This window comes from Prionailurus bengalensis, chromosome E1 (genome assembly GCF_016509475.1).
Source record: "Prionailurus bengalensis isolate Pbe53 chromosome E1, Fcat_Pben_1.1_paternal_pri, whole genome shotgun sequence".
NCBI classification, from domain to species: domain Eukaryota; kingdom Metazoa; phylum Chordata; class Mammalia; order Carnivora; family Felidae; genus Prionailurus; species Prionailurus bengalensis.
The window spans coordinates 50,062,297-50,077,109 of NC_057347.1; the positions used below are offsets into that span (position 1 = coordinate 50,062,297).

The 14,813-nt window shown below is 42.7% G+C and overlaps 1 protein-coding gene across 1 annotated transcript in view; it reads left to right on the forward strand.

Annotated features, from left to right (window-relative positions):
- Window positions 1-505: 505 nt before the first annotated feature.
- The window catches only part of MAP2K6 (mitogen-activated protein kinase kinase 6), a 120,955-nt gene continuing 106,647 nt past the window's right edge, over window positions 506-14,813 (forward strand). Inside the window, exon 1 of the mRNA XM_043585125.1 lies at window positions 506-809. Coding sequence (XP_043441060.1) covers window positions 794-809 — 16 coding nt within the window. The 5' untranslated portion in view covers window positions 506-793. The remainder of the gene's footprint in view (window positions 810-14,813) is intronic.

Here is a 14,813-nt window from a genome sequence, read left to right on the forward strand (position 1 = left end):
CTTGAGAGTAACCGACCTGGATCATTTCTTACTTAATACAACTTTTATATCTTCTCTGCAGTTGCAAAGGTAATCTTACCTCTAGCCGGCCAAATCACCAACCAATTCTCCATGCGAGAAAAATGTTTAAAAAATGGAGGTGTGGGGGTAAAACGTCTACAGGCAGGGACATTACAACAGGTGCTGCCCTGCAAACACAAAACACCCAAGCCGACCTTCTCAGCGAGCCAAATGCTTTTCAGCTAACCTAATGTTCTTCAATTATTGCTTCAGGGGCTTTTCGGTAACAAAAATGCTTCCTCGCCTAGGCCCTGCCGTTTTGGGCCCATCCCTTACTACCGACAGCGTGTCTGACTTGTTTATCTGGGCGCACCCAGTCATCTCGCTCGGCGACCCAAGCGACCACGTTTCCTTAAATCAGAGCCCCGTGGACTCTGCTCGGAACTACATTACCCAGCGGCCCCCGCGCCCTTCGCAGGAAGGACGTCTGCGCACTAAGATACTCAGTTCCAAGTTTGGAGCTTTTAGCTGCCAGCCCTGGCCCATCATGTAGCTGCAGCACAGCCTTCCCTAACGTTGCAACTGGGGGAAAAATCACTTTCCAGTCTGTTTTGCAAGGTGTGCATTTCCATCTTGATTCCCTGAAAGTCCATCTGCTGCATCGGTCAAGAGAAACTCCACTTGCATGAAGATTGCACGCCTGCAGCTTGCATCTTTGTTGCAAAACTAGCTACAGAAGAGAAGCAAGGCAAAGTCTTTTGTGCTCCCCTCCCCCATCAAAGGAAAGGGGAAAATGTCTCAGTCGAAAGGTAAGAGCCTATTTGCATTACTTGCAAAAATGCAAAGGGTTGTGCATGCATTTATGAATGCATGGATGCAATTTTCGCCTGGCGATTGCATTTTTAAGTTTGAGGTTTTCCACAGCTCAGTTGCATTTCCTGTTTAGTATGTGTCTTTTTTTTGCAGACACAGAGAGTTCCTGTAAGGCAGGGCTTGCAGTTCAGCTGTGCATTGACGTTATTTGCATTCTTCTGCTAGGATTACTGAGCTCTTTTTGCCTTTTGCACAGTCAGGAGAGATAGAGCAGGTTGGTAGCGTCTAAATGTGCAGTGCTTTATATAATTGTAAAATTCTTTAGTATGCACGCACATTGTAAGTAATTTTATGTGCAACAGGAATACAAACTTTTAAAAAGTCTGTAGGTGAAGATGAAAGGTAAAAGTTGAGTTAAACTAGTAGGAAATTAATGTAATCTTATATTCCTTTGGGAATAAACCGTTGCGGTGCCAGTTTTTACCTAAATTTCCATTGATAGCGCTTTGAACATTAAGCAACTTTTGATTTTTAAAGGAAGTAAAGGTGAAGTGTGAATGATAGCATGTTACCAAAAAAAAAAAAAAAAAAAAAAACCAGACAAGAAGGTCTTTCTCTTCTGAGATTTTGCACCGTGCACCAATTGCTTATTGGCTCACAGTATTTAGAAGCAGCAGTGAGGACATACATGTTTTATGTCTCCCCATTTGAGAGATGCTTTGCATCTCAGGGGAAAATATGGGGAGAAAAACTGTACTTTTAAGCATTACACCAACGTGGGGGGACTGCGCCGTTTCACTGACAATCAATGAAATCTTTTGAGTGTGTAACTGCATCTATTTAGTCAGCTATAAAAGGTCAGAAATTCAGGGTTATGGTTGTTTTTAATTTTTTTTCTTTTTCTTAATTTTTTTTTAATGCAGTTGTATTTTGCAGGCTTAATGTTATATTGGGGAGGGGATTAAAAAAAATTCCTGACATGGCATCAGAGAGCCGAGAGGGTGCTGGCAGGTGCCACTAGGACCCTAAGTCACTTGTTTCAGAGCAAATCTTTCTTCACCGTAGAGAAAGCATATGCCATATGAGAATGTATGGGAGGAGGAGGTGAGTTAGGTACAGGTGAGTGAGGCTACCACGGACACCACATGCATGGGGAAGACCTGGTGAAATTAAAGTGTCTTGTGAGCTTTCTGCCATGTTTTTGGAGTTGTTGAACCGCCTTTTAATTCTACCTGATGGGAATCCTACATCTCAGACCGAGAAGGAAGTGATCTATGTTCATAAGAGTTCGCACGCAGTAGGGCTGTGTTTTCCTTGACCATTAGGGCAGAGTGGGAATCTGGAAAGCTCAGAGCGCTGAAGAACCTAGGATTTGGCATTATGAAGGACAGAGGTTCCTTAATAGAAGGAAAACCTACAATCTCCCGAGCAGAGAAATAACAGCTTAGAATGGGCATGCCATGCTTTGATGCACTGAGGAGCTGGCATCTAGTTACTTTGTATGTGGTATATACTCATTCATTCAGTTCAGTTAATGTATGTATAAATGTGTGTGTGTGTGTGTGTGTATGTATTCACGTATGTGTATGTAATATATAAATATATATATATGTATTGCACAGGATTTGGAGGCATACAAAAATATTTAAAATGTACTTGTTTCCTTCAAGGAACTTACCATTTAGAAAGCACGTATGCAAATCATGATACTACAAGATAATTGCATAGATAGTGAAAAGCAATGGCCCAGTTGGAGTTTAGAGATGGCAGTGATCTCTATGGGAGATAGGAAGATTTCATGAAGAAGGTGGTATTATGGTGATCTTATCTTTGGACCTTAGGGTCCAAAGTAAATCAGGTTACTCTTCCCTTTCTTCCTTTTCTTTTTTCTTTTTGGCTCACTCCTAAGATATCTCTGTCCCAGCAGAGCAAGTTTCTGAGTTGGGAAACTGAAAGGTATTAGCATGGCATGCTTCCATTCTGAGAGCGCCCATTGTAGATCGGATACGGGTGGTTCTTCAGGTTGGCTCCTAGTTAGCCACATGGTTTCCGGCATTGGGCCCTCTTTGGAAGGTGCACCTGGTGTGAACGTGAGGTTCCCGTCCAAAAAGAAAAAGATCGATAGAGGTGGACGATCATTTCAGAAGTGGTATAGGAGCCTTGGCCTGGACTTTTAAGTGTGGAATTGGCCTAATTCAGACATGGTATTCTCGAATGGCCAAGACATTTTTCGCAATACCAAACTGCTTTGTAATACTATAACCAAATGGAATGGGAGGCAAAAGTGAAAGGTGGACACAACCTCAGAGTATTGAAGAATTTAACAACACGTTCAACTCAAAGGACCCTTACGAACTTTCTAGATCACTATAATTCGGTTTCACAGACCTCTAATTTAAGGCACAGCAGAGGCAAAGGAATTATAGAGTCCCTGGGAGCTGGAATTAACTGGGCTGCTTCTTTCCAGCCTTACCGGCAGTCAGATTCCGAGAAAGAATTTCTTAAAAAGAAATTTTGTTTTCCACAGTTGTAACTTTAGGTGGTATGCTTTTCAGCTTGTTTATATTAGCTGTCTGGGGTTGAGCTGACATTTTTTCAAATATTAAAGTGGTAGAATGCCTTTTGAGGAAATCTGAAATGTAAGTGAACAGGAAGGGCACCCAGAGAGGGCAGGGATTCCTGCACTTTACAGGAAGACAGGCTACAGGAAAAATGTGTCCTCTGCATTACCCGGGAGAGAGACACTATTGTTATTAAGCCATGATGATTTGAGGGAGGAAGGGAGAGAGGGAGGTCGGGCGGTCGGGCATCTCCCAGTTCACCTGAAAATCTACAAAAAGTTTGACTGCGTTGGAAATACCCTCTTTCTCACTTCTCCCTCTTTTCACCTTTTAAAAATGTTAGTTTACCTTAGTTTAAGACAGTAATAGGTAAATCATGTCGTGAGAAATGCACGTAAGGCACAATCTCAGAAGCATGCAGGAGAGTGGCAGGCACTCCTATGGGTTCTTTTCTTCTGTAATTCATCCCACCCTGGGAAATGAAATGTGTAAATTTCTCATTCTGTGTAAATTCCTTTGTTAGGTTGTACCAGACAGACTTGTCATGCTTAGCCTGTAATCTGAGCCAGTATGTTTTATAACCTCGTCCATCCCAGGACACAAAATCAGAATAGCTACCTTGAGTTTCCTAAGCTTGTTTTGTATTGGTGTGGCATTTAGCACTTCACAGGACGCTGTATATTAGCTGCAGGGCCTTTGAGGGGGTCTCTTGGTGGAAAATAAATGATGGAAGAAAAGGGCTGAGATTTGTAATATTGGAACTACCTCCTGTTTGTTTGTTTGTTTGTTTTAATATCTGAAAGAATCTATAAGGGATACTTTTAAGCCAACAGAAAAAAGTACACAAATAATATTTGTTCATTATAGAAACATTTGAAAATAAAGAAAAAGAAAATAATCGCAGGTGACCACAGTATACATTTTGGCATATATCCCTTTGAACTTTTTTTTCCTGCTCTGTGTGTCGGTGTCTGAACAAAGCTACAATGTATATGAAGCTAATGTCTACTTAGTTGCCTTTTGTTTCACTTACCTTACACTGACGACTATTTCCAAGTGAATGAATATTTTTCTGCATTCATAATATTCAGTTCTATTTTATTTATTTCAACAGAACCTTCTTGTTTATTAATTTTCAATACTATGAGGTTGCCATGATGGTCGCCCCAGTGGGTATGTTATTCTGTATATTATGTTCTCAGACTGAATTCCAGGTTCTAGATAGTGGACTTTTCCCCCTTGTCGTTTTCTATTCCACCTCTTAAAAATAGCTAATTATTATAAACATGATATATGCTCATTGAAAGAAATTTCAAGCCAAAGAGAATTTCATAATAAGAAAATAAAGACCACTCGGAGTCACCCCGTCCAGAGCTAATTACCGTTAACTTTCCGGTAAGCATCTCTTTGCATTTGTACATCCATCCATACATACTTATATGCACACACATAGGTGCTATTTTACACGCTCTGTTACACGCTCCATATGATACTCAGCAACTTGCTTTATACTCCTCCTTCTATCTTGGCTATCTTTCTACATTTCCACACAGTTATCCCATTCTTTTAAATAATTGCTTATTTTAATTTGTAGGAATGTGGCTATTTAATTACTCTCCAGTTTGGGCTTTCACAGAGTTCCATTTTTTTCTTTCTTTTATGCAGCTGTAAACAAAATGCAAGGAATACCATGAACATGCATCTTTGTACATTTGCCCAATTATGTCTTTAAAATGAATTCCTAGAAATGGAAATGCTAGGTCAGAGGGCATGGACATACTGCCACATTGCCCTCCAGAGAGCTAACACGAATTCTTATCCCCACCAGAGGTTGGGAGTGTGCATTCTCTGGTTTAAACATCATGGTACATCATGCCAAATCAACTGCTCTCCAGAAAGGCTATGGCTACTTTCCTTCCTCCTACAGGTATCACCATTTGAAAAAAAAAAAAATCTTTGTCAATTTGATAAAAGGTGTTAGTTAACACTTTATGGTCAGTTGCGTTTTTTAGTAAAAAAAAAAAAAGGAGTCGGATGTTCCCTTTTTTTGACATTTGTGTTTTATGTGTTTGAATTTTTTTTTTCTCATAAAATGTATCTTCAACTTTTAATTTGGGGATCAAATTATTTCTAGAGTTAGTCCAGAACATTCCAAAATTGCAAAGCTTAGCTAATCACGGGTTGAGAGTTGGATCCTATGTGTCTCAATTATGTTGGTATGACCACTAGGTGTTGTATGTAAGCGATGAACCACGGGAATCTACCCCCCCAAAACCAAGAGCACTGTACGTCAGACAATTTCACAGTGAATTATATTAAAAAAAAGAAAAAGAAAAAAATAGTTTAATATTTTGGTGAGTTCTAATTTTAATTTTAACTTGAATTTAAGTAAACATCACATATTTCATAAATTCATTTTGTTATACTTTTTATAGCTATCCAGACCTGTATGAAAATTTTAAGAAAAATGTAATGATCTGATTAAAATTCCAGTCTGGGAAATAACTTGCTTCTGGACATTTCTGCATTTCCAGTTAATCTCTACAGGCCAAAGTAGCTTTTCTTTAGTTTTGTAAATAATTCTTACTCAGCACCTGGCTGTGTTCTAGGCACTGTTGCAGAATAATTGCCTTATTATTATTATTATTATTATTATTATTATTATTATTTTTGAGCTTCATATGCAATCAAGTGCATCATAAAAGGTGGTTGACTTTGGTTTATGAGATTTCTTAGAAGAATTAAGGCTGGGGTCAACCTTGATGACCTCCCAAATTATGTGTCAAGCACAACATCATCTTATTACAGCCTTCTTTAGTAAAGCCGTTATGCACGCTGATATTCAGTGATCGAAATTAGAGCTACGAGCTACGAACGGAGTTTTATGGTCCAATCATCTCATTTTACAAATGAGCAAGCTGAGGCTTTTTGAGAAAGTGATTTGCTTGTAGACAGAGCGAGAGGTGGAGCTTCATGTCTCCGGATTCAATGTCCGAAAGTCCCTTTCACTAAACAACACCCAAACACTAGTAATCCACATTTATCAAGCATTGGTTTCTTCAGAATCTTTAGCATCTTTCACTTTTTTTTTTTTTTTTTTGGTTTTGCTTGTTTTTGTGGGGAGCGGGCTGGCAAAGAGCAGGGCAGCTTTACAGCTCAAACAGCAGGGGTTCTTTTTCCAAACCCAAGAAATGGTGATCCATTTGTATCATGGTGGTGGGGCTTCTTACCAAGTCTCTGCCAGGGGATATTTTGCAAAAACTCTCATTTTAATTCCCAGTGCTTACACCATACAGCTGCAAGTTTTAACCACTGTAATTGTTATTTGCCTTTTATGGACAATCTCTGAAAGCCCCTACTGGGGAGCAAACATCTCTTCTTGTACCTCTGTTGCATTTCCAACTTGTTCTGCATTGTGCTTATATTAGGAAGCGCTCCATAAATGTCTGACAGTTAAAGTGTTCTTCGTCAGTGGGGATCTTTATAATTTCCCCCCACATTTCATAACAGGTTTGGAATTAAAGTATAATGCAATTTTCTCCCTGTGCTTCCTTGTTTGCATTCATATTTCCATTACAGCTTTGCTGTATGAATGCAAGAATAGCATACTTAGCAAATTAGATGGCCAAAGAAGTGTCATTTCTCCTACCTATGTCCTCTGGACAGCTTTAGAGGTTGCCTGATCCTTGGCTAACTTTTTCTTTTAAAAATATGCCGAACTAAGCTGCGTCGTCTAAAGACTCCAGTGGGATAGAGTGAATTCCTCCATTCTGTGCTGGTTTCAGGAGCTGTTTGTAAATTACCTCAGCACTTGAGCCTCTGAAGGGTTGTCAGAGATCATCTGAAAGTTTTTAACAGCTGGCTGCCCTATGAGAAAACAGGGAACTCTGCACGGACAACCCCCCAATGTGACAATTCCCCACCTCCTCCTAGCCCACCGCCGCTGTCGCCGCCACCCCTGGGATTTGTTTTCCGCCCTGTGTCCTCATAGAGTCTGCCTGTCCTGAGCTGGTCTATACAGTTCGATATGCAGCCCGTATAACTCCTCTTTCTGCCCTGAAACGATTTTCAGGTTACAATGTGAGTTGCTTTTTGTGTGTTATGCTTCTGAACTTCATGTAAATCCTCTGGGGATAGATACTATTATTGTTAATTCACAAATGGGGAAACTGAGGCTCAGGTGAGCTAACCAGCTTGCTGCTGGCTGGATAACCAGTACATGGCAGAGACAGGATGCAAAGCCAAGCCTGTCTGACCACAGGGCCCATGCTCATGATCAGGGTAGTTGCAGACTTTAGCCCCACCCATGTTTAAGTATAGCCTGTGAGCTATACTTGGTTTGCACGTTAAAAAAATTTTTTTAAGTTTATTTATTTATTTTGAGAGAGAGAGAGAGAGAGTGAGAGAGGAGAGAGTGTGGGGGGGTGGGGAGGGAGGGCAGAGAGAATGGGAGAGATAAAATCCCAAGCAGGTTCCGCACAGCATGGAGCCCGACATGGGGCTCGAACCCACAGACTATGAGATCATGACCTAAGTTGAAGCTGGATACTGAACCAACTGAGCCACCCAGGTGCCCCTGCACATTTTTAAATAATTGGGAAAAACAACCTCAAAGAGTAACATTACATGACACGTGGAAGTTATATAAAATTCACAGTCAGTGTTTACAAATAAAGTTTTATTAAGACACAGCTATGCTCATGCATTTATATGTTGTCCGTGACTTCTCTCCCCCCAACAATGGCAGCATTGAATAGTAATGATGGGGGATGGTATGTCCCACATAGCCAAAAATAGTTACTATTTGGCCCTTTTCAAAAAAAACGTTCGCTGACCTTGCCCTGTATGACTTTATTCAATCAAGTAATGGAATCTTTTCGTGATGAGGCTTCCATATTACATTCCTCTTTGGCATTTCATTGGAAGTTGTTAACCTGGGCAACTCCCGCGCCAGCAGTCTCTGGGGCCCAGCCCACAGGAAATGTCTGAGTGGTGCTTCTCCTGGTTATGAGATTTGTAGGCCATTGCTCATTTCCGCCAAACTGAGCTACCAGTCTCCGGCAGCCCATCCTGGGGTCCTTTCCCCTCAGCTCTGCTCTTCCTGTTTGCTTTAGATTTCTTTTCTTTATATTCCCTCCCATTGAGAAGCTGTTCATTTGTTCTTCCCCTGGTCCCTTCCTTCTCCTCTTCCTGATCTCACATTTCGTTTAAAAAGCAAATAAGGTGAAAATAATCCCTCTATCACCACTGCCTGGTTTTCTTGATTATTATCATGACCCAGCCCAGAAGGTCCACCATTTCTTCAGTGTGGAGAGAAGATGGAAGCCTGACTCCCTCCATAGTCAGATCGCCTCCATCTTACGCAGAGAGCTTTCTGCTTATCATGTCCTGCAAAGGTTGGAGCTGTTTTATCATAGTAACTCCCCCAACCCGTGGGTGGACAGTTTTGCTTACAAGGTCGCTTAAATGGTGGGTATTTTGTGGGTAAGAAGGAAGATCCTGGTAGGCCCTGGGAGAATGAAGGGAACTTCATGTCTCCAGATTCAATGGGGAGACAAGGGGATGGACCCAGAGTAGCTTCAGTAGGATGAGCCCAGATTTGTCTACCATATCCAGAATGAGGGAAGTCTAAGTCACATACAGGGGAGCGCTAGAATTCCTAGTGTCCTACGTCTTACCATGGATGTGAAGGACGTCATTCTCCCCTGACTAGGGCCTGCTGAGGTGACGCCCCATTTTGTGCCTGAGCAAACTGAGGCCGGAGAGGACAAGGAACTTGCCTTAGGTGGCAAGTGTGTCAGTGGCAGAGAGGTAGCTTTCATCACGGTCTGTCTGATACTAGAACCCGAGCTCCCGGCCAGTCCACTTGAGTTGTCACCCCATAATAAATTTGTGAACCCATTACCCAGAAGACACGTTGGTGGAAACATTTTGCTTGGGGAATTTTGCCCACTCAAGAAAACATGAGTGGATTCCATGGGACTCTGTATACACCAGGGCTAGGTATGGTAATTAGGAGGGGCTGACCTGTGTCTGTCTATATCGAGGTTCCTTATAACACGTCCCTTTAAGCCTCTGTTGATCATGGTCGATACCCAGTCTGACTCATGCTGAGTGTTGAGGTTGAATTCCAAGTACAAAGTACCCACTGGTAGAAGGAAGCTGGTTGCAACTGGTCTACTGATAGATACTGGTCTGTAGAGACAGGACGTTAATGTTAAACATCAGTAATGAATATTGATGCCATTAGCTGTCTTACAGGCTGTAACCAAGCAGATCCAAACTTTAGGTGTTTCCTTGCACATCTAAGTTAACTTTTTTAAAATAGTAGTAAGAACCTTGGTGCTCCAGCTAGGTAGAGGCATGCTGTCACCCCTTGGTGGCTTAGTGATTTCCTGTATTCCTGGTTATTTCTGTGTAAATGTAGCAAGTGTTGTTTCCTTGAAACTGTGAGTGAACTACATTTCCACTGCTTTCCTCTTGTACTGGATGGTGTGGAAGAAATTAGAATTCTCTCTTTTTGTGGTAGAGGAGGCAGCCGGGGGAGTGGGGAGTGAATTTCCCTTAAACCACTGAATTCTCCCTCTGCTTCCTCTCCTGCCAAAGCAGGACAGTCATACCTATGTTTCAGCGGTTTCCCAAGATCCCATGCGGAAGCCATGGGAATAGATGGTCTGGATGTTGAGTGACAAGTTATTTATTCCCTTCCTCGATTCTCCCTGCACCAGTCCCACATGGGGGGGGAATGAGTTAGAGATAAGGGTAAGGCGAGTATCTGAAGAACCAACCAGTGGGAACAGAATGGTCAAGAGTATGGGAATTATTTTGGAGCGAGTGTGCAGAAACGGCCTCTCTGTGCTATTTGAAATCTTTCCAAGCATATTCTCCCGCTTTATTTACTCCTTCATGCTCCCCAAACTCTGTTGCTATTTGAAAAACATAAGCCTGGAGACCCTGAGCATACCTAAAGAGAGAACTTGGATAAGGGGCTTGCCCAGGTCAATCCAACCAGTAAATTTTGGATCGATGGTACCATTTAAGACATTGTGCTAGGTGGGACTAGACAGAAATGCATCCCCCTCTGCTCTGCTTACTAGCTATGAGCCTTGAAAAATCTACTTCCTGTCCAACTTCAGCTTCCTTACCAGCTAAATGGAGAGGCTGACACTCATTCTCAGGATTGTTACGAAAATTAAACAAGGTGACGTACGTCATGTGTTTTGGCTGGTGCGTGGCATTCAGTTATTCCACAAATATTTATTGAGTACACTGCTGGGTTTGAGGCATTTTGCTATAGCAATCTCACTATGAACATAAATTTGCTCCCCTCTTCCTTTCTCTCTAGCTCTAAGAAGCTTCTAGTCTAGTAGGACGTAAGACACGCGTAGAAATGTGTAGAACAGAAGCTAGAATCCTAGGTATGCTCAGAAGAGAGAGTGTGAGTCGGGAGGTCCTAGGGACGAGAGGGAGAGCGGGGAAATATTTACAATGAGCGTGCAAGTGTCGACATGAATTTCAGAATTGATGAGGAGATTGTGCCCTAGATCCAAAGGTGGGATGGAGAAAGGAATCTTGATTTGAAGGATCCGGGGGCACCAGTAGAAGGTTCTCTAGCCAAAACAGTTCCTTGGAATAAAAAAAAGATGCCCTAGCAAAATCTCTGAAACTTAAAAGACCTCACTTGTGTTTTCTAAGAACTTCCTTTTTTCTTACCAAGCGATATGCTGTCATTATTACTTACGATCACAATAAGTTAATAAATGGAGTATATCATATCTCATACTTTCAGTTTTTTTCCCTTTAGATTGTGGAAACTCCAGGAAATCCAGAGGTTAATAGTTAAACAAGTATATCATATCACCTGGGTTTATAGGCACACTGTAATTATATAAGCAAGCTGTTGGTTCAATAATCAACATCTAGCTAAGTCAGGGAATATTTTCCAGAGCATGGCCACAGCTGTAATTTTCATTTTTTATAACCTGCCAACCTGCCTTTTCCATTTCTTAGTGCTTTTCCTTTTTCTAGAATCATCAGCAGTCAGTTAAGGAGGAGGAAACTGTTGAATGTGTTTCTGAATTTACTCTCTCTCGCATGATATTGGATACTGGCAAGGGAGTCCATAAATTGTTTGTGTGTGTGTGTGTGTGTGTGATTTTTAATTTCAGAAAAATTCCATTTAAAATATAAAGAGATTGAAATAATGGATAGGTTAAATTCACTTGTCTTTCATTATATTAAATGAAACATAGTGACCTATAGCTCTGGAGCCCATAGTAGGCTGCTTCTTAGTGTAACTCGTGCTTAGTCACTTTCTTTCTCCTCCATGACCTCATTCAAGTCAGGGTCAGTAGAGTGGGTAAGGTGGGCAGGCTGACTCCCTCCCAGCCAGGATCAGGAAGGACACGGGGCACTTTTTGCCTCACTTTGCTGTGTGGTTAAAGAGCACGTGTGACCCAGCCAGGTGATAGGACCTGCCAGCTATATAATCTCATTCGATGGCTTGCCAAGTCTTCATGCTTGGGGCTTTGTTCCTGAAGGAGCTTCCATTGTTATAGGTAAAGTAGAAGAAAAAATTGCAAATTTAATTCTGGAATTGATTGAAAAATGAGATTGAGAGCTCTTGATCCATTAGTGTTAGAATAACTTTTCCCCTTCCCCAATTTCAATTTTTTTTTGATGTGATCTAAGGACAAGAGAGTCAGTGCTGGTTGAGTAGGGGGTCGGGGATGGTTGAGAGGGCTGGGGGTGCAGAGGACCATATATTTTTGGGTTGAATTTGACAACCATTGAACAGTTAAGTTGTCTGCACCTTACACTGTGCTGTATGAATACAAAGATGAATAGAATTCCATCTCTCCCTTCAAGAAGCACACAGTCTGGTGGGATGTATTCATTTTCTAGGGCTACCAGAACAATAAACACCAATCGGGTGGCTTATGCAATAGGAATTTATTGTCTCAGAGCTCTGGAAGCCAGAAGTCTGAGGTCAAGGTGGTGGCAGGATGCTCCTTCTGGGGGCTGAGCTCTTCTCCTAGCTTCTGGTGGTTAGCTGACGCTCTGTGACATTCCTTATAGGCTTGTAGATGCATCACCCAGATCTATGCCTTTGTGCCCATGTGGTGTTCTCCCTGTGTGCGTGCCTGTGTCTAAGCACCCCACCCCCCACCTTTTTTAAAGTTTTTATTTCTTTATTTTTGAGAGAAAGAGAGACAGAGAGAGCAAGGGAGGGGCAGAGAGAGAGGGACAGAGAAAGAATCCCAAGCAGGCTCTGCACCATCAGCACAGAGCCCAATGCTGGGCTCGAACCCACGAACTGTGAGATCATGACCCGAGCCAAAACCAAGAGCCAGACGCTTACCTGACTGAGCCATCCAGGTGCCCCTAGATAGGACACTGGTCATATTGGATGAGGGACCCACCTTAATCTCATGTGACCTCATCTTAACTCATGATATATACAATGACCCTATTTTCAAGTAAGGTTATATTCTGAGGAACCAGGGGTTAAGACTTCAACATAGTAATTTGGGGGGGGGGGACACACAGTTCAGGCCATAACGTGGGAAGATAAACATGTCGGCACCCACGTGCCACTCCCTGTGATCTGCACGTGAGTTTTGGTTCAAGCCGCAATGAAGACACCAAGGAAGGTAAAGAGTATAACTTAACCTGAAAAGACGAAGGAAGCAGTTGGTAGAGAGAAGACCTTAAATTGGCACAATGGAACTTTCAGTGTGGTTCTTCTCAGGAGAATAAGTGAGTGAAACAAGAGGCTTGCCATCTGGTCTGTGAGCAGACTACCTGCTCTTTCTTCTGATTTTCTATTGTTAATGACAGACTGGATGCTTCTAAATCGGGGGGTGTTAAATTGGAAAACATGCGTGCTCACGCACACGCACACACACGCGCACACACATGCTGTTGCCGTATTGATTTCCAAAACGTAACTCATGTTTAGAGGGAATTCTACTAAACACTTTCAGTGGCTGTCACAGGCAGCTTTCATGGATAGAGAGATACAGAGATGGTGTTTGGAGGTTAGAGAGAAGAGGGCACCCTTCCCTTTGTAACAAATGGTTCTAGTCCGCATGGAATAAAGCTTAAGAGGGAATGAGAGTGAGTAAGAACCAAGGATCTGTAGCCAGGCAAAGCTTATTTTTAGAAAAGGCTTGTAAGCCTTTACACAAAACAAAACAAAAAAAGTACTACTGGGTGTTACCGAGCTCTTAAATATTGATTGTTAACAAAAGGTGTTTTCAACTCTCTGTATACTTATTGGCGTTAATAGCTTTATTTTCTTACTGTGGCCAGAGTATGTTTCACATAAAATCATGGATAAAAATACCAGGATCAGCTTGGGTGGGAGGGGACAATGTGAGATGAAATTGTCAGGGGTGGTTGTGTGAAGCGGTCGGGGGGTAAGGTCAGTGGGAAGGAACTTTCCTGGCTTAGAACAGATGTCCATTGGGGCATCTGGGTGGCTCAGTTGGCTAAGCGTCCAACTTCAGATCAGGTCATGATCTCGCAGTCTGTGAGTTCAAGCCCCACTTCGGGCTGTGTGCTGATAGCTCAGAGCCTGGAGCCTGCTTCCGATTCTGCCCCTCCCCCACTCAGGCGCGCGCTCTCTCTCTCTCTCTGTCTCTCAAAAATAAATAGTAAAAAAAAATGAAGAGAGAAAAAAAGAACAGATGTCCATTATCTGTCACATTGCTCTGCCAGGGTGTTGATGGTGGCTTGCTTCAGGTATGGGGGGGGCACCCCAGAAAAGAGCCACAGAAAGAGAAGGCATCCCTCCCAGCCAGGTGGATGGTCCTGAGATAGACGATCCGAGTGGCAGAAGGACAGGTGGGCAGCAGAAGTGAGGCAGAAAGTCAAGCATCCGGTGAGTCAACATGAAAAAGGAAGAAAGAAATAATAAGCAGGGAGATCAGCTGGAAAACAGGGATCAGAGAGGGAACGGGTCCAAGAAACCAGGGTGCAGAATTCAGGCAGGAATGTGTGTGTGTGTGTGTGTGTGTGTGTGTGTGTGTGTGTTTCCTCCCGTGTTCACCCTGCATATCGGAAATAAGCGATGTACTTCACCTGTTTCTTGCAGTTTTGGAAGCTGTCTTGATTCCCCTGGCTGTTGTGTGATGCCCTCACACGAAGCCCGTGGAGGTAGGGGGTAGAAGGAGACGCGGAAAAAGAGCAGTAGAAAGTAGGTTGGGGCTTGTCTGAAACGAGCCCAGACTTATCTCCACGTCGAGTACCTGCGCGCAGATCTAAGTGGGACCAACAGAGTGAGACGAAAACAGGAACTAGTCAATCAGCTGGAGTGTCAGGCTCCTGGGTCTGTAGACAGAAGCCAGCTACTGGTTTTCTGTCTCAGGTTAGGGGGTGAGCGCGGTCTCCCATTCCAAGGCGAAGCTGGGAGGGAGACGTGTTCGGTGTTGGAGG